General features: G+C 39.3%; 1 protein-coding gene across 1 annotated transcript in view; it reads left to right on the top strand.

Annotated features, from left to right (window-relative positions):
• Positions 1-20,507, top strand: part of ttn.2 (titin, tandem duplicate 2) — a 206,363-nt gene that overhangs the window by 114,830 nt on the left and 71,026 nt on the right. Inside the window, 17 exon segments of the mRNA XM_055148379.1 lie at positions 942-1,208; positions 2,233-2,511; positions 4,059-4,467; positions 5,693-5,817; positions 6,004-6,270; positions 6,889-7,158; positions 8,085-8,384; positions 9,095-9,397; positions 10,901-11,088; positions 12,342-12,456; positions 12,534-12,821; positions 14,872-15,023; positions 15,144-15,291; positions 15,708-16,007; positions 17,307-17,594; positions 19,229-19,525; positions 19,600-19,786. Of these exon segments, the coding sequence (XP_055004354.1) occupies positions 942-1,208; positions 2,233-2,511; positions 4,059-4,467; positions 5,693-5,817; positions 6,004-6,270; positions 6,889-7,158; positions 8,085-8,384; positions 9,095-9,397; positions 10,901-11,088; positions 12,342-12,456; positions 12,534-12,821; positions 14,872-15,023; positions 15,144-15,291; positions 15,708-16,007; positions 17,307-17,594; positions 19,229-19,525; positions 19,600-19,786 (4,183 nt within the window).

Raw genomic sequence — 20,507 nt, forward strand, 5'->3', positions numbered from 1 at the left:
ATGTCATTTGGTTATACGGGAAGTGCAGGAACTGTTTTTAAACTCCATACGTCTTCACTAGAATCATTTGGATGATTTCCAACCTGTAATTACCAATCTCTACTGAACAAAAGGTAAAAGGTAGCTGTTACCACTTCACGACATTACAAGGTGGAACAGAACATTTTGAACATGTAGACAGACTAATAACAAAGAGTTACTCAAACATGTGTGAATGAAACTAAACACAACTCCAGGTCTGTTGTTGAGGGGATAATAACATTATAAAATGGCTTAATGCTCATAAGAATCAATTTTGTGTAACGTAGGGCCTTTAAAATTATTAAAATTAGCTCCAGTACATCCAGAACGCTGCAGCTCGGGTCCTGACTCGAACTATGAGCACATAAGTCCTGTGCTCAGGTCTCTGCACTTTCCCCTGTGGCTCAGAGACTTTAAAGCAGCTCTGCTTGTGCACAAATCTTTCCATGGCCGAGCACCAAAGTCCATCTGTGACATGTTAGTGCCATATGAACCATCTCACACTGTGAGGAGCTCAGGGCCCGGCCTCCTGCTGGTGCCCAGAGTCACGACTAAACACGGGGAGTCAATGTTTCAGATTCATGCAGCTAAAATCTGGAACAGTTTTTCTGAACATGTGAGACAGACTCTACTTTGACACTGTTTAAATCCAGGCTCAAAACAGTTCTGTTTAGCTGCAAATCACTGAAAGCCATTCCATACTCTTCTCTCTAAATTAATGTTTCTCTCTCTCTCTTTTTTAATTTTATGATGATTATTTATGTTTTTATTTGTTTTTATTGTGATTTTAATGTATTTGTTATTCCTTAAAGCACTTTGAATTACTTTGTGTACGAATTGTGCTGTACAATTAAACTTGCCTTGCCTTTAAATTAAAACCAATTGAGATTTAAATTGTTGCATTTTCTTTCTTTCTTCAGAACTGGCTGCCGAGTTCATCGCCAGGCCACAGAACCAGGAGGTGGTGGAGGGTCAGAAGGCAGAGTTCACCTGCACCGTCTCCAAGGAAACGTTTGAAGTCAAATGGAAGAAAGGTGACAAGGAGCTTGAAGCCGGTGACAAATACCAGATGGTCAGTGACGGAAAGAGGAGAACGCTGGTCATCAAGAACGCCGACCTGAAAGACGAAGGCGCATACACGGTGATGATCGGAACAACCAGAGCCAGTGCTGACCTCACTGTGCACGGTAAGACAGGCCTGAGACTTACACTTATACTTATGGACATAGGAGGGTAGAATAGTACAGTTAATTTAATATAATAACGTTCAGACTGCAGCTTGAAGTGACCCAAATCCGATTTTTTGGCCTCTATGTCACCTGTATCTGATCTTTTAATGACAGTCTGAACGACACAGATCCAATTTTTTCAAATTTAACCCAGGACACTTGGATATGTGCTCCTGAAACCGATACATATCCGATCTTTTGACGTGCGCCTTCAGTCTGAACGGCCAAAGCGCATTCATTCGACCTACACGTTATCAACAAGCCACAAACGTCACTATTCTGCGCTGAAGTAGGTGAAAATTGTTAATGAACTCCGTGTCACTGAAGCGAAGCACATCACCACTCACCACTCTTGGCTACGTCTCCACATCCACACGTTCCTTTCAACGGACGTCGCTGCCACTGCCCCACAAAACGCCACGGCCAAAAACCTCGTCCTTCTCCTTCTCAGTCTCCTCTTTAAAACAAGTAAGTTGTACATGTTCTGGCTCCGGTACAAGAGAAACATACAAGTCGCATTTAATTGGAAATGTGAACGACCTCGCAAAAACATAGGATTTCACAAAAAAATCTGAATTGAGCGTTAAGCCCTGCAGTCTGAACGTAGCCCTAGTATCAGTTTTAGGAGCACATATCCAAGTGGGCTGGGTCACATTTGAAAAAATCGAATCTGTGTCATTAAAAGATCAGATACGGGAGCATAGGAGCGAAAAAATCAGATTTGGGTCACTTCAGGCAACAGTCTGAATTTAGCCTATAGCTAAATAGTTTTCATCTGCAGTCCCTGATTTATAGAAATTAATTATTATTATTATTTATATTATTATTATTATTATTATTATATTCAACAGTAAGATAAATTCACACTGTCCACTCAGACACAAACACACACACACACAAACACACACACCCCATATCACAGAGCAAAGCATTACCCTGCCACACTGTGCTCCAAACCAATGCCTGCCTGTGTCCCCTGCAGAGAAACTGAAGGTTATCACGCCGCTGAAGGACACCGAGGTTCTGGAGGGGCAGGAGATCGTCCTGAACTGTGAGGTGAACTCGGAGGGAGCCAAGGCCAAGTGGCTGAAGAACGACGAGACCCTCTTCGAGAGCAGCAAACACGTGATGGTTCAGCGCGACAATGTCTTCTCCCTGAGGATCAAGGACGCCCAGAAGGGAGACGAAGCCAACTACAGCATCAACCTGACCAACCAGAGAGGAGAGCAGGCCAAGAGCTCTGGCAACCTCACTGTCAAAGGTCGGTTTTGATTTAAAGGGTCTGTATTACACTATTGTCTGATCTAGGGCTGCATTTCATTATGAAGTTGTCGATACGATACATACCTCGATACCGTGCACTTTTGATTCAGTGCAATATATTTCAAAACAATTCGATACAGTTCAATAAAAAATAATGTCTTAAATAATGGCTGTGACACTAAAAGTCTTTGTTAAACCACTTTTTTATGCAAAGTTAATATGAAACGTAAGTATTTTAATCATCAAAACAGTGAAAATGTCAAATGTGTCACATAAACTAGTTTCTTTCCTCTAAACAAGCAACAAAACTGTAGCTCTGTAACAAAATAATTTAGTAAAATATACCCAAAAATACTCTTGGCGATATATCAGTACAGCAGCCCATGATATCGATACTGTATCAGCACATTAAACGATACGATATATTGATATTTTTGCACACCCCTAGTCTGATCTATGTTATAACGTTGTTTCCTTGTAACAAACAGTTGTTCTCAGTAATACAGGAAGTGCTCCACTGTTTTTAAACTCCATACACCTTCACTAGAATCATTTGGATAATTTCAACCCTGAATTTGCCAATCCCTATCGACAAAAGGTAGTTGTGTAATGTGAAAACTACCAATACATGACCTCACACGGTGGAACAGAGCATTTTGAGCTTTGGAGACAGACTAATAATGCAAGAAAATTCAACCAAAACACAACTTCAGGTCTGTTTTTGAGGTGGTAATAGCATTATAACATGGTTTAACTCTTTCCCCCATGAAGACGACATTTGACGACCCCCCTGAACCCTTAATGACGACTTTTGACACCTCCGCCGTATCACTAAAGACGTGATTTGACGACCTTTAGAAATGGCTCGGTTTTTCACATTTAAACAGAGACTGTGATCGGTGGGGGCCACTACAACCCACACTAGACTGACCATTAGGATTCAAGGATATGTTTTCGCCGATTTTTTCCGAAGTTAATCGAAGTAGTGACGATGGTAGCTTCCGGAAAAAACACAACACGAAACACGTGTAATGGAAAGATCGCGCTGCGGCGCACAGTTTTAGAAATAATGAGGAGCGGACGTATTTTATGGATAAGTTTAGAGAAAGTGACTTTTATAGATTTCAAAGTGATGATGAGGGTGATTATAAAGTGGAAAACAGCGACAGCGACGGACTTACACAGAGTGAAACTTATGAAGATGAGAATGCCGCTGATGCGTCTGTCCAAACAAACTATCCGGGCTTTATACTTGATTATGAACCAAAATTGCCCTGAAATCACTCGTGGAAGTCTGTTTTCTTTTATGCAGTTATGCTCTATGGGCAGCCCTAGTAACATATGTATGGGTTGTTCCTAGTAGGCGTCCAGGGGGGAAAGAGTTAAAGCTCACAAGAGTGAATTTTGTGTGATATAGGATCTTTAAAAGGCAATTTTGATCCTGTGATAATGTTAAAAGTGCACTTTGTACTGTTTATACGTAATCCCACTGGGTGAAAAACACAAGAATAATATAAAACAACTTTTGCTTTCTTCTTGATTCAGAGGAGAGCCTGAGAATCATCGTCCCTCTGGAGGATGTCGACACCCAAGAGAAGAAGACCGTCAGCTTCTCCTGCAAAGTCAACCGTCTCAAGGCCACGATCAAGTGGATGAAGGGCGGCGAGGAGATCACCTTCAGCAAACGCGTGGTCTACAAAGTGGACAAGGACAAACACACGCTCACCATCAAAGACTGCCTGCTGGCCGACGAGGGCGAGTACACCGCCGTGGCCGGGGAGAGCAAATCCACGGCAGAGCTCATCATCAGCGAGGCTCCCACAGACTTCTCCGTGCACCTCAAGGACCAAACGATTACAGAGTTCGAGGACGCAGAGTTCACGTGCAAACTGACCAAAGACAAGGCCGACGTCAAGTGGTACAGGAACGGACGCGAGATCAGAGAGGGACCCAGGTGAGATAATCATATTCTTGGGTTTCAGATGACATCACAACATTCTATAGGGCCATATTAAAAGTGGAATTTATGTTGTTATGATGATGTTTTTTGTTATAATACAGTGAGTTCTTGAGTCTAGTCACTCTTAGAAATGATCAGGTTCAACATTTGTGAATTTACCTTTGTAACCAATAGGAAAATCTGTCTCATCATCACACTCTAGAATTTGAATACCAATAATAGGAATTAGAGATGTAACAATAATCAAAATATCGTGATATCGGTTCATCAAAGTTCTCATAATAATATCGTGGACCATCAAAATATATCGAATTACAAGTCTCTTTGCTTCAGTTAAAAGTTATGGTGCAGCAATGGCTAAAAAAGACAGAGGGAACTACATAGACCATGATCCTTTGCTCCATTTCAGTGCAAATTTCAAGAAGAAATAACAGTTCTAAGCACTTTTAAGTCTTATTCCTTTGGATTAAGTCTTGTCAAGGCATTTTAAATTTTGTTTTTGTTCACTTCCATAACATATCGCAATAGATATATATCATGAAAATAGCGTACAGAGTGATTTGGATATTGTTACTTCCCTAATCGTGAGCTTTCCCACGATATCGCAATAAATATCGTACTGTGAGGTTCATACTGTGATGATATCGTATCGTGAGACTTGGATATCGTTACACTCCTAATAGGAATGTAAGAATATCGAAATCTTTTATTACAATATTTTCACAATATGCATCTCATGGTACAATATTTTTAGAATATGCTACTTTTCTGTTATAATCCAAATAATTAAGATTTAAAAGTACTTAATACGGCTATTTCAACATGTAGATCGGACTGACACAGCGCAAAGAATCATGGGATATGTAGTTTTCTCTCATTTCTAGCTGCTGCTGCACCATAACAATAAATTTAAGCAAATAAACTTGTAATTTGATATATTGTGATGACCCACGGTATTACTGTGAGACTTTTGACGATATGATATCACAATATTTCGGTTATTGCTACATCCTAGAGTCATATAACGACGATGAAATCTGGCAATGTTGAGAAATCTTGACATTATTACTGAAAATGTTCAAGAACAAGAAGGATTTATTTTTATTTTTAGCACAAACGTCAGATAGAACTAAAAGATAATTCTAAAGATTTTTTACTATTTTTCAACAGTTACATTTTTATCTGTTTTGAAATATTATAAAATGTATTGTTTCAACAGATATAAATTTGAGAAAGAAGGCAAAATCGCCACCCTGCGCATCAAAGAGTGCCGACCTGACGATGAATGTGAATACGCCTGCGGTGTGGACGAGAAGCGATCCAGAGCCAGGCTGTTCGTTGAAGGTAAATTAAAAATGTTACACTATTTTTCAATCTATGTTATAATGTAGTTTCCTCATCAAAAACTCCAAAACAAAACACAACTCCAGTTATGTTTTTGAGGAGGTAACAAAATTATAACATGATTTAAAGCTCACAGGCGTCAAATATTCATAAACCTTGTACAATCAAATACTTTTCATGCTGCAGAAACCCCAGTGGAAATCATCCGACCGCCTCAGGACATTTTCGAGCCCCCGGGTTCAGACGTCGTGTTCGAGGTGGAGCTCAATAAGGACAGAGTGGAGGTGAAATGGCTGAGGAACAACATGACGGTGGTGCAGGGAGACAAGTACCAGATGATGAGCGAGGGCAAAGTCCACAGGCTCCAGGTGTGTGAGATCCGACCCCGCGACCAGGGAGAGTACAGAGTCATGGTGAAAGACAAAGACGCCAAGGCCAAGCTGGAACTGGCAGGTAAGAAACTGGGTGGAAATTATATAAAATAACCTTAAGACTTTCTCACTGTAATCTGGCTACTTGGGAAGTGCTTGGAGTAAATGGTTTAGACAATAAATTAGTAAAACAGGATTTTCAGGATATTCTGTAATATATTTTTAATAAATTAATAATACGCCTAATAATACACTTAGCAATTTGTAAATATTGTAAATATATTGTAAATATAACTTTATTTTGAAGACTTCAGTCATTATATTTAGATATTTAGACTTTATTTGATTAAATAAAAATATGACTAATCAAAAAAATAATAATAATTTTTCGAGTTTTTGTCTAAATAAATAAAACAACATAAAACAATATTTTTTGGGCAATCACAAAACCTTCAGGAAATCATTCTGACTTTTTACTGATCTTGCTAAAAAACAACATGTATAATACAACATGTATAAAATGATCAAACTATCTATATAAAGTTTGATAATTTTATACATATTGTAATGATCATTTTATAAATATTGTAATAGTTTTTTTGCAAGATCAATAAAAAGTCAGGATGATTTTTTTAAGTATAATATATGTAGAGTCATTCTTGTAGAGCCAAAGTTAATTGTGTAATGATCTGTGTTCCAGCTGTGCCTCAGATCAAGACCACAGACCAGAGCTATGTGACCGACGCTGGTAAACCCATCGTCATGGCAGTGCCCTACAGCGCCTACCCTCAGGCCAAGGCCGACTGGCTCTACAACAACCTGAGCCTGCCCAAAGACAACATCTTCACCTCCTCCGACCGCACCGAGTACCGCCTCAAGGACCCCAAGAAGTCCGACCAGGGACGCTACAAGATCACCATCAAGAACAAGCACGGAGAGGGAGAGGCTTTCATCAACCTGGATGTCATTGGTGAGGACATCCAAGATTTTTTGTAGTAATTAATGTTTTTTAAATCTTCAAAACTTAAATCTTCTCCATTGTTAACACACACCCCCTCCTCCCACGGGCTAAGAACCACTAACTAAAAAAAAAGTGAGACCGGGGTGGGTTGGGGGATGGTAATAAAGAGACATAATGGTTCCTTAATAACAAAAGAAAACACACGGCAAGACATGACATACACCAGGGATCTCCAGCCTGTCCCTCGGGAGCTGCCAGTAGCTCTCCACCCCCTTCCAAGCAGCTCGCCAAAGGATTTATGAATTATATGTATTGCGCTTAATAACTAAAATCTGATTAATTACCACTGTAAATGTGTAATATTGATGCTGAACTTGTGCACTAAGAAATAGACTATGGTTTATGTTTTATAGGCATCTTAACTGTACACAGTCTAAAGCTTGTTATAGCTCTTCTACTTTGTCAATTTCTTGTGACCGCTAAAATGAAAAGCTCTCTGGCATTTTCATTTTTTTAAAGGTAGCTCACCAGAGGAAAAAGTTTGGAGACCTCCCACATACACAAACATGCATTTTCAACAGATATTCATACAAGAAAACCCAAGAATACACAAGCAAAAATCCAAATTTGATAACATTGCATGCCCAAACATGGCAAAGTTTTCTCTTTTGTAAAATCTCTTACAATTAATAATGGCAAAGAATATGAAATACATAATTCTACAGCGATATGGCTTGTGAAATTACAACCTGTGCACCAAATTAAAAGAAATGTTCAGACTATTAACCAAAATTATTATCATCCATCAGTCTATTTTGCCTTGAAGACTTATTTAATTTACTTTAAAGTCTATTTAAATTTTGATCTCGCTCCGTTTACTTTCTCAAACTTACAAAAACATTCCTAACTGACATGCCCTCATCCTCTCTACCTAGATGTTCCTGGACCAGTGAAGAACTTTCAGGTCATGGACACCGCCGATGGTGAGGTGAGTCTGGCCTGGGAGGAGCCTGAGAGCGACGGAGGAAGCAAAGTCATTTCCTACATCGTGGAGAGACGCGACGTGAAGCGCAAGACCTGGACCCTGGCTACAGACCACGTGGAGAGCCCCGAGTTCACAGTGACCGGGCTCCAGAAGGACTCCTTGTACCTGTTCAGAGTCTGCGCCAGGAACCGCGTGGGCAGTGGACCCCTCGTGGAGACCGACAAACCCGTGCAGCCCAAGAACAAGTTTGGTAAGGGTCATGAAAGAGAAATCACAAAGCCCAAGTTTCATGATAGAGTTTTTGTGGTTTTCTGATTGTGAAAATTTTTGTTTTATTCCTATAGAAAATATTTTATGTTATATGTTCAAGAATATTTTGCTGTGTTACCAAAATAACAATTTGTCATTATTTATTTTATTTAAATTTTTTCTCAAGTAAAGATTATATAAAAATCACACATTTAACTTTTAAAATTTGTAATCATATTTAAGTATAGCAAAAGAAAAATTGTATTCTGTCAACTGGAGAAAAACTTTTTGAGTGAAGACTTTTCGCAGCTCATTAAAAAAATATTTAAGTATATTAAGATTTTATTAGATCATCTATAGTTTATTTTGAAATGTATAGTTGATAATAAATTCAAACATAAATAATTAGTACACATTAATTTAATAATTGTTTTTTTATTATGATTATTTTTATTTATTTTATTTACTTTTTTATTTATTTATTTTTTAAATATTTTTAGTTTTTAGTTTTTTTTTTATTTTAGTTTTTTTGCTTTTTGGTCCTAACAAATCAAACAGTACAGTGATTAATTGTAAATACATTCACATCTGATTAGTCCTAAAATTGCACGTTTACATGTATTTATTATTACATTTTATCATCAATAATGATTACAAAAATATATATATTTTGTTTCCCAATTCTGAGCATATAAATTTTAACTTTTTCAGATGTTCCTGACGCTCCTCTGAACGTCATTGTTGGAAATGTGAATAAGTTCGGCTGCACAGTCGGCTGGGAGCCTCCTGTGTCCGACGGCGGATCTCCCATCACCTCTTACATCATCGAGCTCAGAGACAGAACCTCCGTGAAATGGTCCCCGGTCCAGGTCACCAAAACTGACGAGCTCAGTGCCGTCATCAACGACGTGATTGAAAACAAAGAGTACATCTTCAGAGTCAAGGCTCAAAACAAGGCTGGTGTCGGAAAGCCCAGCGCCGCCTCTCAGCCCGTCAAGATTATGGATCCAATTGGTATGATTATTTTTTTTGTATTTTTGCTTTTCATCACACATCACAACATTTTATAGTCCTGTAGTTGAGGCACGTAAAGATCTGTAAAGGTTGTAGCGTGTTAGGATAATTATACCTGGATTATGGACCTTACATCTAAATCATGACGTGTAATATTTGTTATAGATAGAATTTATAGAGGGATATCAGATAAAAAAGAAAAGACAATTTAGATTGAACTTTTAGCCCCATCCACTTAGTCCCACTGTCTGACAACTGTGATAGTGTCAGGCAGTTGTTTCTTTATACTTCTCTGATCTCTGTTTGTTTTTTGTCAGCCTTGTAAATGTACCATGACAGAGAATCAAGCGTTTGAGATTGTGTCAGGCACTTGGTTTTCCATGATTTTTAGTAACAATGTTCCAGTGAAAAACACTAGGATCATGTAGAATCCGTGTATCATTCATTTATTTGTTTTTCAATATAAAATCGAAAGTAAGAAAATGAAAAAACAACAATTTTCTTCATTATTTGTCTCTAAAACCAAAATGAAAAAAAAAAAGGATAACAATTAGTTTTTTGATTTTGTGTTTAAATGAATAATGGAAAAAACGGATAACGGCTGTGTCCCGTTTCCGTGACTTAGACTGTGATGTCGGACTGAGCGAGAATTGAACCAGGACTAAACCGGTCTGAGTCCTCGTCTCAGTCTCAGGTCCGGTCTCGGTCCCGGTCTCAGTCCCTGTCTCAGTCCTGGTGTCAGTTCTGGTCTGGTCCCGACCTCAGCACCGGTCTCAGTTCTGATCCTGTTCCCGGTCTCAGTTCTGATCCTGTTCCCAGTCTCAGTCCTGGTCTTAGTCCTGGTCTCAGTCCCGGTCTCAGTTCTGGTCTCAGTCCCTCTTCGGTCCCGGTCTCAGTTCTGGTCTCAGTCCCTCTCCGGTCCCGGTCTCAGTCCCCGTCTCAGTCCTGGTTCTGTTCCCAGTCTCAGTCCTGGTCTCAGTCCCAGTCTGGTCCTGGTTTGGTCCCGGTCTCATTCCCGGTCTCAGTACTGGTTTAGACCTGGTTCAGTCCTGGTTCAGTCTGGCATCTCAGTTTAAGTCATGAAAACGAGAACACTTAAATACAAACTCGAAAACAAAAAAAAACAAAAAACGAATCGTTATCCGTTTTTTTTTTATTTTGGAGACAAATAATGAAGAAAATTTATGTTTTTTTGTTTTCTCATTTTTGGTTTTACCTTGAAGAACGAATGAACGAATGATGCACAGATTATGTGTCGCAGGTTAATACGAACATTTTAAAACCAAAATGACGAGGCTTAATGCAGCAGTTATAGAGAGAGGAGCCACAAGAACCAGTGTAAGTCAATGGGAACCAGGGTCAGAAAGATAAAATGCACGATGTAAAGAGCATTTATGTTGACATGAATGCATTAAATCAAACATAGGGTCTTTAAAACCACAAATATGGTACATAATTGTCCAGTTTTCAACGTTTTCTAATTTATACGTTTCCATCTTGCAGAGAGGCCGAGCCCTCCACTGAACCTGACCCCGCATGAGCAGAACAAGAGCTCCGTGCAGCTGACCTGGGAGACTCCTCTGAGGAACGGCGGCAGCATGATCACCGGGTACATCGTCGAGCGCTGTGAAGACGGCACCGACAAATGGCTGCGCTGTAACGCCCGCCTCTGCCCTGACCTCTTCTACAAGGTAAAATACATCTACAAATATAAATACAAAATACAAATAAAAATTAAAAATACAAAACATCCCAGTCAGACTAACTGGATTCATGAACTTTTATCCTACTGGACTGGACTTCGAATGGATACGGACACTTTTTTTGAACATTTTGTACATGTTTGTATAATTTTGTGTTGATTGTGGAGAGAGACGTTAAGAATCTGTGTATCATTCGTTCATTTGTTTTTTCAATATAAAACCAAAAATAAGAAAATGACAAAACAACAGTTTTCTTCATTATTTGTCTCCAAAACCAAAATGAAAAAAATGGATAATGATTTGTTTTTTCAGTTTTTCATTTTGTGTTTAAATGAAGAATAGAAAAAACGGATAACGGACGTTTCCCGTTTCCGTGACTTAAACTGCGATGCCGGACTTTTGTGCCTCATATGGACTGAACCAGAACAAAACCAGGTCTAAAACAGGTGTGGAACAAGACTGGAACTGAGACCAGGACTGAGACGGGGACCAGACTAGAACTGAGACCAGGACTGAGACCGAGAACAGGACCAGGACTTACACCGGGATTGAGACGGGGACCAGACCAGAACTGAGACCGGGACTGAGATCAGGACCAGACCGGAACTGAGACCAGGACTGAGGCCGAGACCAGACCAGGACCAGACTGTGATTGAGACTGGGACCGGACCGGGACCGAGACCGGGACTGAGACCGGGACCAGATCAGGACTAGACCAAGACTAAGACTGGGACTGAGACAGGGACCAGACCAGGACTGAAAACGGTTTAGTCCTGTTTTAGTCCTGGTTCAGTCCGTATGTGGTGCAAAATTTGTCATCGCAGTTTAAGTCACAGAAATGGGAAATGACCATTATCCGTTTTTTCCATTATTCATTTAAACACAAAATCGACAAAATGAAAAAACAAATCGTTATCCTTTTTTTTAATTTTGGGTTTGGAGACAAATAATGAAGAAAATTTTTGTTTTTTCATTTTCTTATTTTTGGTTTTATTTTGAAAAACGAATGAACGAATGATACACGGATTATGTGGGAGGGTTTTGTTTTTGTCTATTTTTATTTTAGTTTTTTTTTGTTCTATAATTTCAAAATTGAAAACAGGAAAATAAATAATTCAAAACATTTCTATTTTATCTATTTAATTTATTTAGTTTATGTTTGAGTTGCATTTTATACATTTTGAGTTGGGGCTTGACTTATTTATTTATTTATTTATTTTATTGTTGTTGTTTTTTTTAAGGTGTCTGGCCTGAAATATGGAACGAAGTATAACTACAGAGTGATGGCTGAAAATGCCGCTGGAATTTCTGACCCATCCAACACTATTGGACCTCTGCTGGCCGATGACCCACACTGTGAGTTTAATATCACTAAACCTAAACCTTTCTATTGCTTTTTATTTTTTGTTGATATTATCTCTTTTTCTCTTTAGTTGCCCCAACCTTTGACCTTAGCGCTTTCAAAGACGGCCTGGAGGTGATCGTCCCTCAGCCTTTGACCATCCGAGTCCCCATCACCGGATACCCCATTCCTGTCGCCAAGTGGACCTTCGGAGAGAAGCTGATGACCCCAGAGGATGAGCGCGTCACCACCACAACGAAGTCCACCTACGTCGAGCTGGTCGTGACGCCGAGTGTCCGCCCCGACAAAGGCACCTACTCTCTGACTCTGGAAAACGACGTCGCTTCCGCCTCTGGAGAAATCGACGTCAACGTTATTGGTAGGTTAAAATGGAATCAGATCATTTTCGATAACATTTCTTTTTCTTTATTTGATCTCTGAGGGGCAATTCTAGTGCAGCCAAAAGCTTAAAAATATTCACATAAAAACATCACATAAGCAAGAATCAGAAGTTCCTAAAATTCAACAACAAGTGCAGGTAAAGGGAAGATGCAACGGTGACAAGTCCTTTAAAGGTGCACTACGTAACGTTTTGATTGGAGGTCTGTCACCTTCTTGTTTCTACGGTTATGTCCTTGCTCTGCCGGGAATGTTCCACAGTATGACATTAAACGTCTGTACCTTACATTTACTCAATTACAGGTGTTTCTATAACTCAAAAATACCTAGAAAAACAGCCATTCTGACTCCACGCCACAGATCTTACCTATAACTTGGTCTTTATGAAATAGAAAGGTTTAATACCATACTGTGAAACTTTCCAGACAAAGCAATCACATCTACATGAAGAAAAGCATTTGATGGACCCTCAGCCAGAAAAGTTACACAGTGTAACTTTAAGAGATGTTAAGGAGGCTGATGACTGTAGGGATGAAAGAGTTTTTAGGTTCATTTTGGATTGATCGTGTGAAGTATGAGACTATGGGCCAATTGTCTTATAATGTTTCTGACTAGGGCTGCAACATTAATAGCATTTGAGTCACAATCGAAATTTGAATGGACACAATTAACAAATTTCTTTCACAAAAAGCAAAATACCCTCCATAAAAAGTGCTAACCGTGTAGTTCAGTTTCATTCAAACATGTTCTGAAATGTGATTCTTGTAGTAGTTTGTCAGTTCATATTTATAAATAATTGCAATGCTTTTGAGAAATTGGAAATATTTTTCCCAAATCGTGCAGCCCTATTTCTGACCTTTTTCAGTTTACTTAATTCTTGCTAAATTATTTTAGACTTAATTATTTAGCCAAATTTTATTGATCCACAAGGGAAATAATTTGAGTACAGTAGCTCATAGGGATGGGCATTCGATGAAATTTTCTTAATCGATCGTCGGAAGAATTAACGATCGATTATCGATTAATCATTAAAGTTTTTATATTAAAATGATCATCATTATTATTACTATCTGCACTACTAATCTGCATAAATAAATTCAACTTTACGACATATAAACCGTAACGACTCTAGAGCCACATCAATCCGTTTTAGATTATAATGTGTTTAATTCAGTTTAGCGCAACTCTCACAAACAAAACTTAAAACCACATCGCTAATTTGCATAAACTCAGCGAAGGTAAAACTACAGCTCTTGTGTCGCTGATGCGGTCAGTTTCTGTCGGATTAAAAGACATGACTTAGTGGAATACAGGTTAGTGTGACCAGATTTGCGTTTGTCAAAACCAGGACACCGTACGGGGGGAGGGAGGTGGGGACTCGTCATCAACATTGCGCGACTCTCACCTGGTAAAACTTTTTCCCACTGGACACTGAAACATATGTTCCTGCTTTATACACTGTGCACATGGACTCACACTTGTCCCGAACGCAACGGAAAGCGTGGAATTTCTTGTGCAAATCATCGTTACATACGCATTTGTGCTTCGGTACGTTACAGACTGACCGAATGTTTGTGTTTGCTCGCTCCTTCTGATGCAGAGACACATGTACAGACCCCTGTTTGGTCACGCTACGCACAGCAACCTACATTCGGTTTGTCGATTAAAATTAACGTAATCGATGAAATTCTTAATGATCAATTATCAATTAATCGATTAATCATGCCCATCCCTAGTAGCTCACACATCACAATATATTATAATAACAAAGAGAAAAAATAATAATACATAATAAATGGTAATAATAAATTCTAAATAAGTAGCAAAAATAGCAAGAGACAGATGTCAAATGAGACATAATTATATAAATGTACGTACATGTACAGGTCAAAATAAAATGTTGAACGATAGTAATACAAATATATCTCTGCTATATACAAAAGGTCATGAGGAAAACATTAGTGCATCAGAGCCAGAATGAGGTACTATATTCTTAGCTGTAATACTCACCTTTTGAATGTATTTTGTAGCTGCTCCCAGTGCACCCAAAGACTTCAAGGTCCTGGAGGTGACACGTCAGCATGTGCACCTGAGCTGGGAGGCCCCCGAGCACGATGGAGGCAGCCCACTGATCGGATACCAGGTGGAGAAACGCGATGTGTCCCGCAAGACCTGGGTCAAGGTGAGATTAAGGCCCATATTACTCTATTTTCTGATCTGTGTTAGAATGTAGTTTCTTCATCACAAACAGACTAGGAGTTGAGTTTTGTTATCTTATCTTACCTTTGCTTGTTTTCAAAAGGTGGCGACAGGAATCCAGGATCAGGAGTATTCAGTTACTGATGTGGTTGAAGGAAAGGAGTATCTGTTCAGAGTGACCGCCTGCAACAAGTGTGGCCCCGGAGAGCCCGCTTACATCGACGAGCCCATCAATGTGTCATCCCCAGCCAGTAAGACCCACGACACAACAGCTTTGATTTTATTATTTTGTTATGAAGACTGTATAGATACCATTTCTAATAAATAATAATAATAAATTGTATTAATATAGGGCTTTTCTAAACACTCAAGTCCATTTAACAGATCCACGAGGTTGAAGGAGATCGGTGCTACCTTCAAACGTGACCCTTCTTATGCTCTATAGATACAGTGTACAGTTATATATAAATATCTGTTTTTCTTTTGTGGAGCTAAATTATCCCCTGATTGTTGGAAAGATGGACTTGCATGGACAGAGTTGTGTTTTAGTTTTTATTTTTCCTCGAGCGATGCAGAAAATAGGGAGCCACTGTCTGTGTGAATATTCATGTATGTTAGCATTTTAAAAACAAGGTAATCTAACCGTGTTATCTTTGTGCTTCCATAGCCGTGCCAGACCCACCAGAGAACCTCAGGTGGAGAGACAAGTCGGCCAGTGGCATCTTCCTGACCTGGGAGCCTCCCAAATACGACGGCGGCAGCGGTATCCGTGGTTACAATGTGGACCGGTTACAGAGAGGATCTGACAAGTGGGAGCCCTGCGGAGACTTGGTCCCCGAGCTGAAGTGCCAGGTGACCGGCCTCATCGAGGGACAGTGGTACTCCTACAGAGTGCGCGCCCTCAACAGACTGGGAGCCAGCCTCCCCTGCAAGGCCACAGACGAGATCCAGGCTGTTGATCCTAAAGGTACTTTCAACACAAGCAACACACGTCTTTATCTAGTTTGCAAATCATAAAGGTATAGATGAGCTAGTCTGCAATTCATTTGACAGTACTAATTTGACCATTTTAATGCTTTTCACTTTTTTGTTTTGAAATAAAACCTTTGAAATATGAAAAAAAACACTTCAATAACCAAATAGTCATTGGCAAAAAGTAAATAAATATAAATGTAAGAATAATAAAATTAAATTGTTAACTTTTTATCTGCTATACTGTAATATTTATATTTTTCTAATTTTTATCCATGTGTTTTAATTCAATGTACAATATTAGGGTCTAATTGTGATGTATTGTACTGCAGTCCCTTAACTAATAATAATAAGAATAAGTATAAGAATAAGAGTAAGAATAATAATAATAATACATAACACTTGTATAGCACTTTTCAAGATACTCAGAGACGCTTTACATGAGAAGACAAACAATGACAAGCAAGAGAAAAAGGCAGTTTTTTGTTTTTTTTTAATTCTTCAGGGCTTTTTTAAACATGGGGATTGTGCATGAGTCTCTGATGTGTTTGGGGAGAAAGTTCCAGAGGGTTGGGGCAACAGCAGAGAAGGCCCTGTCTCCCCCGAGGTCTTATGTTTAGTCCTGTTGGGGGGAGACAGGAGGTTGAGGTTGGCATCAGCACGGGCGGGGGTGTGGTGGTGGTGTAGGAGGAGCTCAGAGAGGCAGGTTGGGGCCAGGTTGTGGAGGGACTTGTACACGGTGTTGAGGAGTTTGAACTGGACGCGCTGGGGGATGGGGAGCCGGTGGAGATCTCTGAGGACAGGGGTAATGTGTTCACGGGAGGAGGTGCGGGTGAGGAGGCGGGGAGGCAGCAGCGTTCTGGATGTACTGGAGTCTGTTGAGGAGTTTGGAGGGTGAACCGTAGAGCAGCTGTTGCAGTAGTCGAGGCGGGAGGTGACAAAAGTGTGGATGAGGGTTTCAGCAGACAGAGGGGAGAGGGCTGGGCGGAGGCGAGCGATAGAAGGCGGTTTTGGTGATGTATTTGACATGGTGCTCAAAGGAAAGTGTCTGGTCAAAGAGGACGCCGAGGTTATATAAGGGGAGCGGAAGGGGCTGTAGTAATAAAAAAGATCCAAGGGTGACATTGTGCGAGAGTCTTGAAAACAAAAAGTAAATTTGGAAATAACAATACATTTTTTGGAGATACAACCCCAGACTAGAACAATAAACAATAATCTGGACTTAATACATCTAAACTCGTTACAAATCAAGATAAATATTCTCGATTCATATTTGTGCTTTGTCTTTCCACAGAACCTCCAGAGATCCAGTTGGACGCCAAGCTGCTGGCCGGTCTGACCGCCAAGGCTGGTAGCAAGATTGAACTCCCGGCCGAAGTGACCGGCAAACCTGAGCCCCGCGTGAAGTGGACCAAAGCCGACCTGGTGCTCAAACCCGACGACAGAGTCAGCATTGACACCAAACCCGGACACTCCACCGTCACCATCGCCAAAACCAAGAGAGACGACACTTCCACTTACATCATCGAGGCCACGAACAGCAGCGGACGCGCCACAGCTACCGTTGACGTCAACATTCTTGGTAAGCACAAAGAATCTTAGACTTTGACAAACTTTATCAATCCACAAGGGAAATTACTTGAACACAGGAGCCCACACATCACAATATATTATAATAACAACCACAAAAATATAAATGGTAATAATAAATATATCTGAGCTTAAGACAAGAGGTCATAACAAAATGAGTGCAAAGATGATATGATTGATACAGCACCGGTCCAGTCCTGTCGATCTGAGCTACCCGTCGAGAATTGGAGTAACAATTTAAAAGTGTATTGGTTTTATTGTACGTTTTGACCAATTAAGCAGTGACATTTGCGTGTTAGATTTGCGGATGAATATCTATGTTAGATGATTGAATAGTTTGGATTTAGTTATCATTTTCATTACATCGTATTTTATTTTGTTTCCATGTGTAGAAAACGTTGTAACTTTGTTTAAATAAACTATCACTATAGCCTATGACATTAGCGTTAAACATTATATTCTTACTATTTAATATAGATTTCAGTGTTTCCAGTCATTTCTTTCTCTTATATAGTGAGTTACCTCTGCCCAAATTCATATAAATGAGTGAATAATGGTGATTCTACAGTGGGAGCATTATTCGATGGCTAAATTGGCCTGTCAATATGTGCTACCTTTAGTCGGAGCCCTATTTGATTGCCTAACTACGCATATTCATATAAATTTGTTGAAATTTGACATAACTAAGGTATAAAGTATAATCAAAACTTTGAAATATGAAATAATTCACTTAAAGAACCAAATAGTTATTGGCAAAAAGTAAATATATATAAATGTAAGAATAATTAAATGAAATTCTTAACTTTTTATCTACTATACTGTAATATTTATATTTTTTCAAATTATTATCCATGTGTTTTAATTCATGAGAAATTGGTGCAAAGTTAAAGTATAATCACCGTGTGCAAAGAAATATGTTGTAAAACTGGGGAGATTAGGGTTAGAGTTTGGCTTTATTGGATCTATACAACTGTAAATGGAAAAACATAAGGTCGCTTATTTTGCCGGTGTGAATCGATAGATGTTGATTGAGGCTGCTGGTAGCTCATTTTGACAAAGCAGCGCATTTCGACAGAACACTGGATCAACTCTGGAAATGTCTCATGATTTTAAAATACCATTTGCCAAATATTAAAATATGGTGTTTGTTTCCCATTAATACAAGAGACTATGGTGGCTCCTGTAATATAAAAATCTATCCCATAGTAAAAAAAAAAACATGGAGTAAAAAAATCACTTCTTCTCATTGTATTGTCATTAACATAAAAAATAACTGCACTGTTCAAAAAGGCTAAAGACTTAAATATGAAATTGAGGCAATAAGTGACATTTAAACTCCATAAATTGACATTAAACTCCACAAAGAGAATTATTATTATTATTATAGAAAGTATTTGTGACACCATAGTCTAAATAAAATCTATGGGAAACACAGGATAATGTATTTTCAGACCATCAGTGCTGTTAGACACTTGGTTGAAATTTCTATATTCATTACACAAACTTTATTTATTGACGTCTTATTTTTGTTGCGTTATATAAAGTACATTTCCATGTGCATGAAATTATATACATCATGTCTAGTTTGTACTAAAATCAGTTTCCATGTTTTGTTTTGTTTTTCAGACAAACCTGGGCCTCCCGCTGCCTTCGACATTTCCGAGATCACAAACGAGACTTGCTTCTTGGCCTGGAATCCGCCCAGAGACGATGGCGGCTCTCGTGTCACTAACTACATCGTGGAACGCCGCGCGGCAGACAGTGAAATCTGGCACCGCCTCTCTTCCACCGTGAAACAGACCACATACAAAGCCGTCGGACTCGTCAAGTTCAAGGAGTACATCTTCAGAGTCTTCGCCGAGAACCAGTTTGGAGTTGGTGTTCCGGCTGAGCATCCTTCAATCATTGCCAGATATCCGTTTGGTGAGAATGATAACAAGTTAATAAAAAGATGTCATAAATGAACTGGAATATTTGACTGGTTTTGTCGTTTTTAGACACTCCTGGAGCTCCTTACAAACTGGAGGCTTCGGACATCGCTAAGGACTCCGTGACCCTGAACTGGTACGAGCCAGATGAGGACGGTGGTAGCCCCATCACTGGCTACTGGGTGGAGAGATATGAAGCCGATCATGACAAGTGGATCAGATGCAACAAGCTGCCTATCAAGGACACCAACTTCAGGTCAGTGCAAACCTTAATCTTAAAGGGGCTGGATCTGATTATTTTCATGTAATAATGTAAAATTAGCATTGGCACTGTACAGATTGTAAAAGTAGATCAAAGTGGGGCTGCTGTGCTGAATCCGTGTATCAATCGTTCATTCGTTTTCTAAATAAAACCAAAAATAAGAAAAGGAAAAAAGAACTATTTTCTTCATTATTTGTCTCCAAAACCAAAATGAAAAAACGGATAACAATTCCTTTTTTCTGTTTTTGATTTTGTGTTTAAATGAAAAATGAAAATGAGAAAAAAAACATGAGTTAAACTGAATTGCCGGACTGAGCCAGGACTGAACCAGTACTAAAGCAGAACTGAACCAGGAGTGTTGGGACAAGTGTTGGGTGATCAGTACTGAGACTGGGACCAGAGTGGGACCACACCAGGACTGAGACTGGGACTGAGACCGGTTTTGTCCTGGTTTAGTCCTGGTAGACCTGGTTCATTTCTGGTTTAGACCTGGTTTAGTCCTGTTTTAGTCCTGGTTTAAACCTATTTTAGACCTGGTTTAGTCCTGTTTTAGTCCTGGTTTAAACCTATTTTAGTCCTGGTTCAGTCCGTATGCGGCGCAAAAGTCCAGCATCACGGTTTAAGTCACCGAAACGGAAAACTAAACCTAACCCTTATACATTTGTTCCATCATTCATTTAAACACAAAATCGAAAACGAATCATTATCTGTTTTT

Source organism: Boleophthalmus pectinirostris, unplaced genomic scaffold (genome assembly GCF_026225935.1).
Source record: "Boleophthalmus pectinirostris isolate CB_2022bp ecotype Guang Dong unplaced genomic scaffold, ASM2622593v1 HiC_scaffold_1, whole genome shotgun sequence".
Classification (NCBI taxonomy): Eukaryota; Metazoa; Chordata; class Actinopteri; order Gobiiformes; family Gobiidae; genus Boleophthalmus; species Boleophthalmus pectinirostris.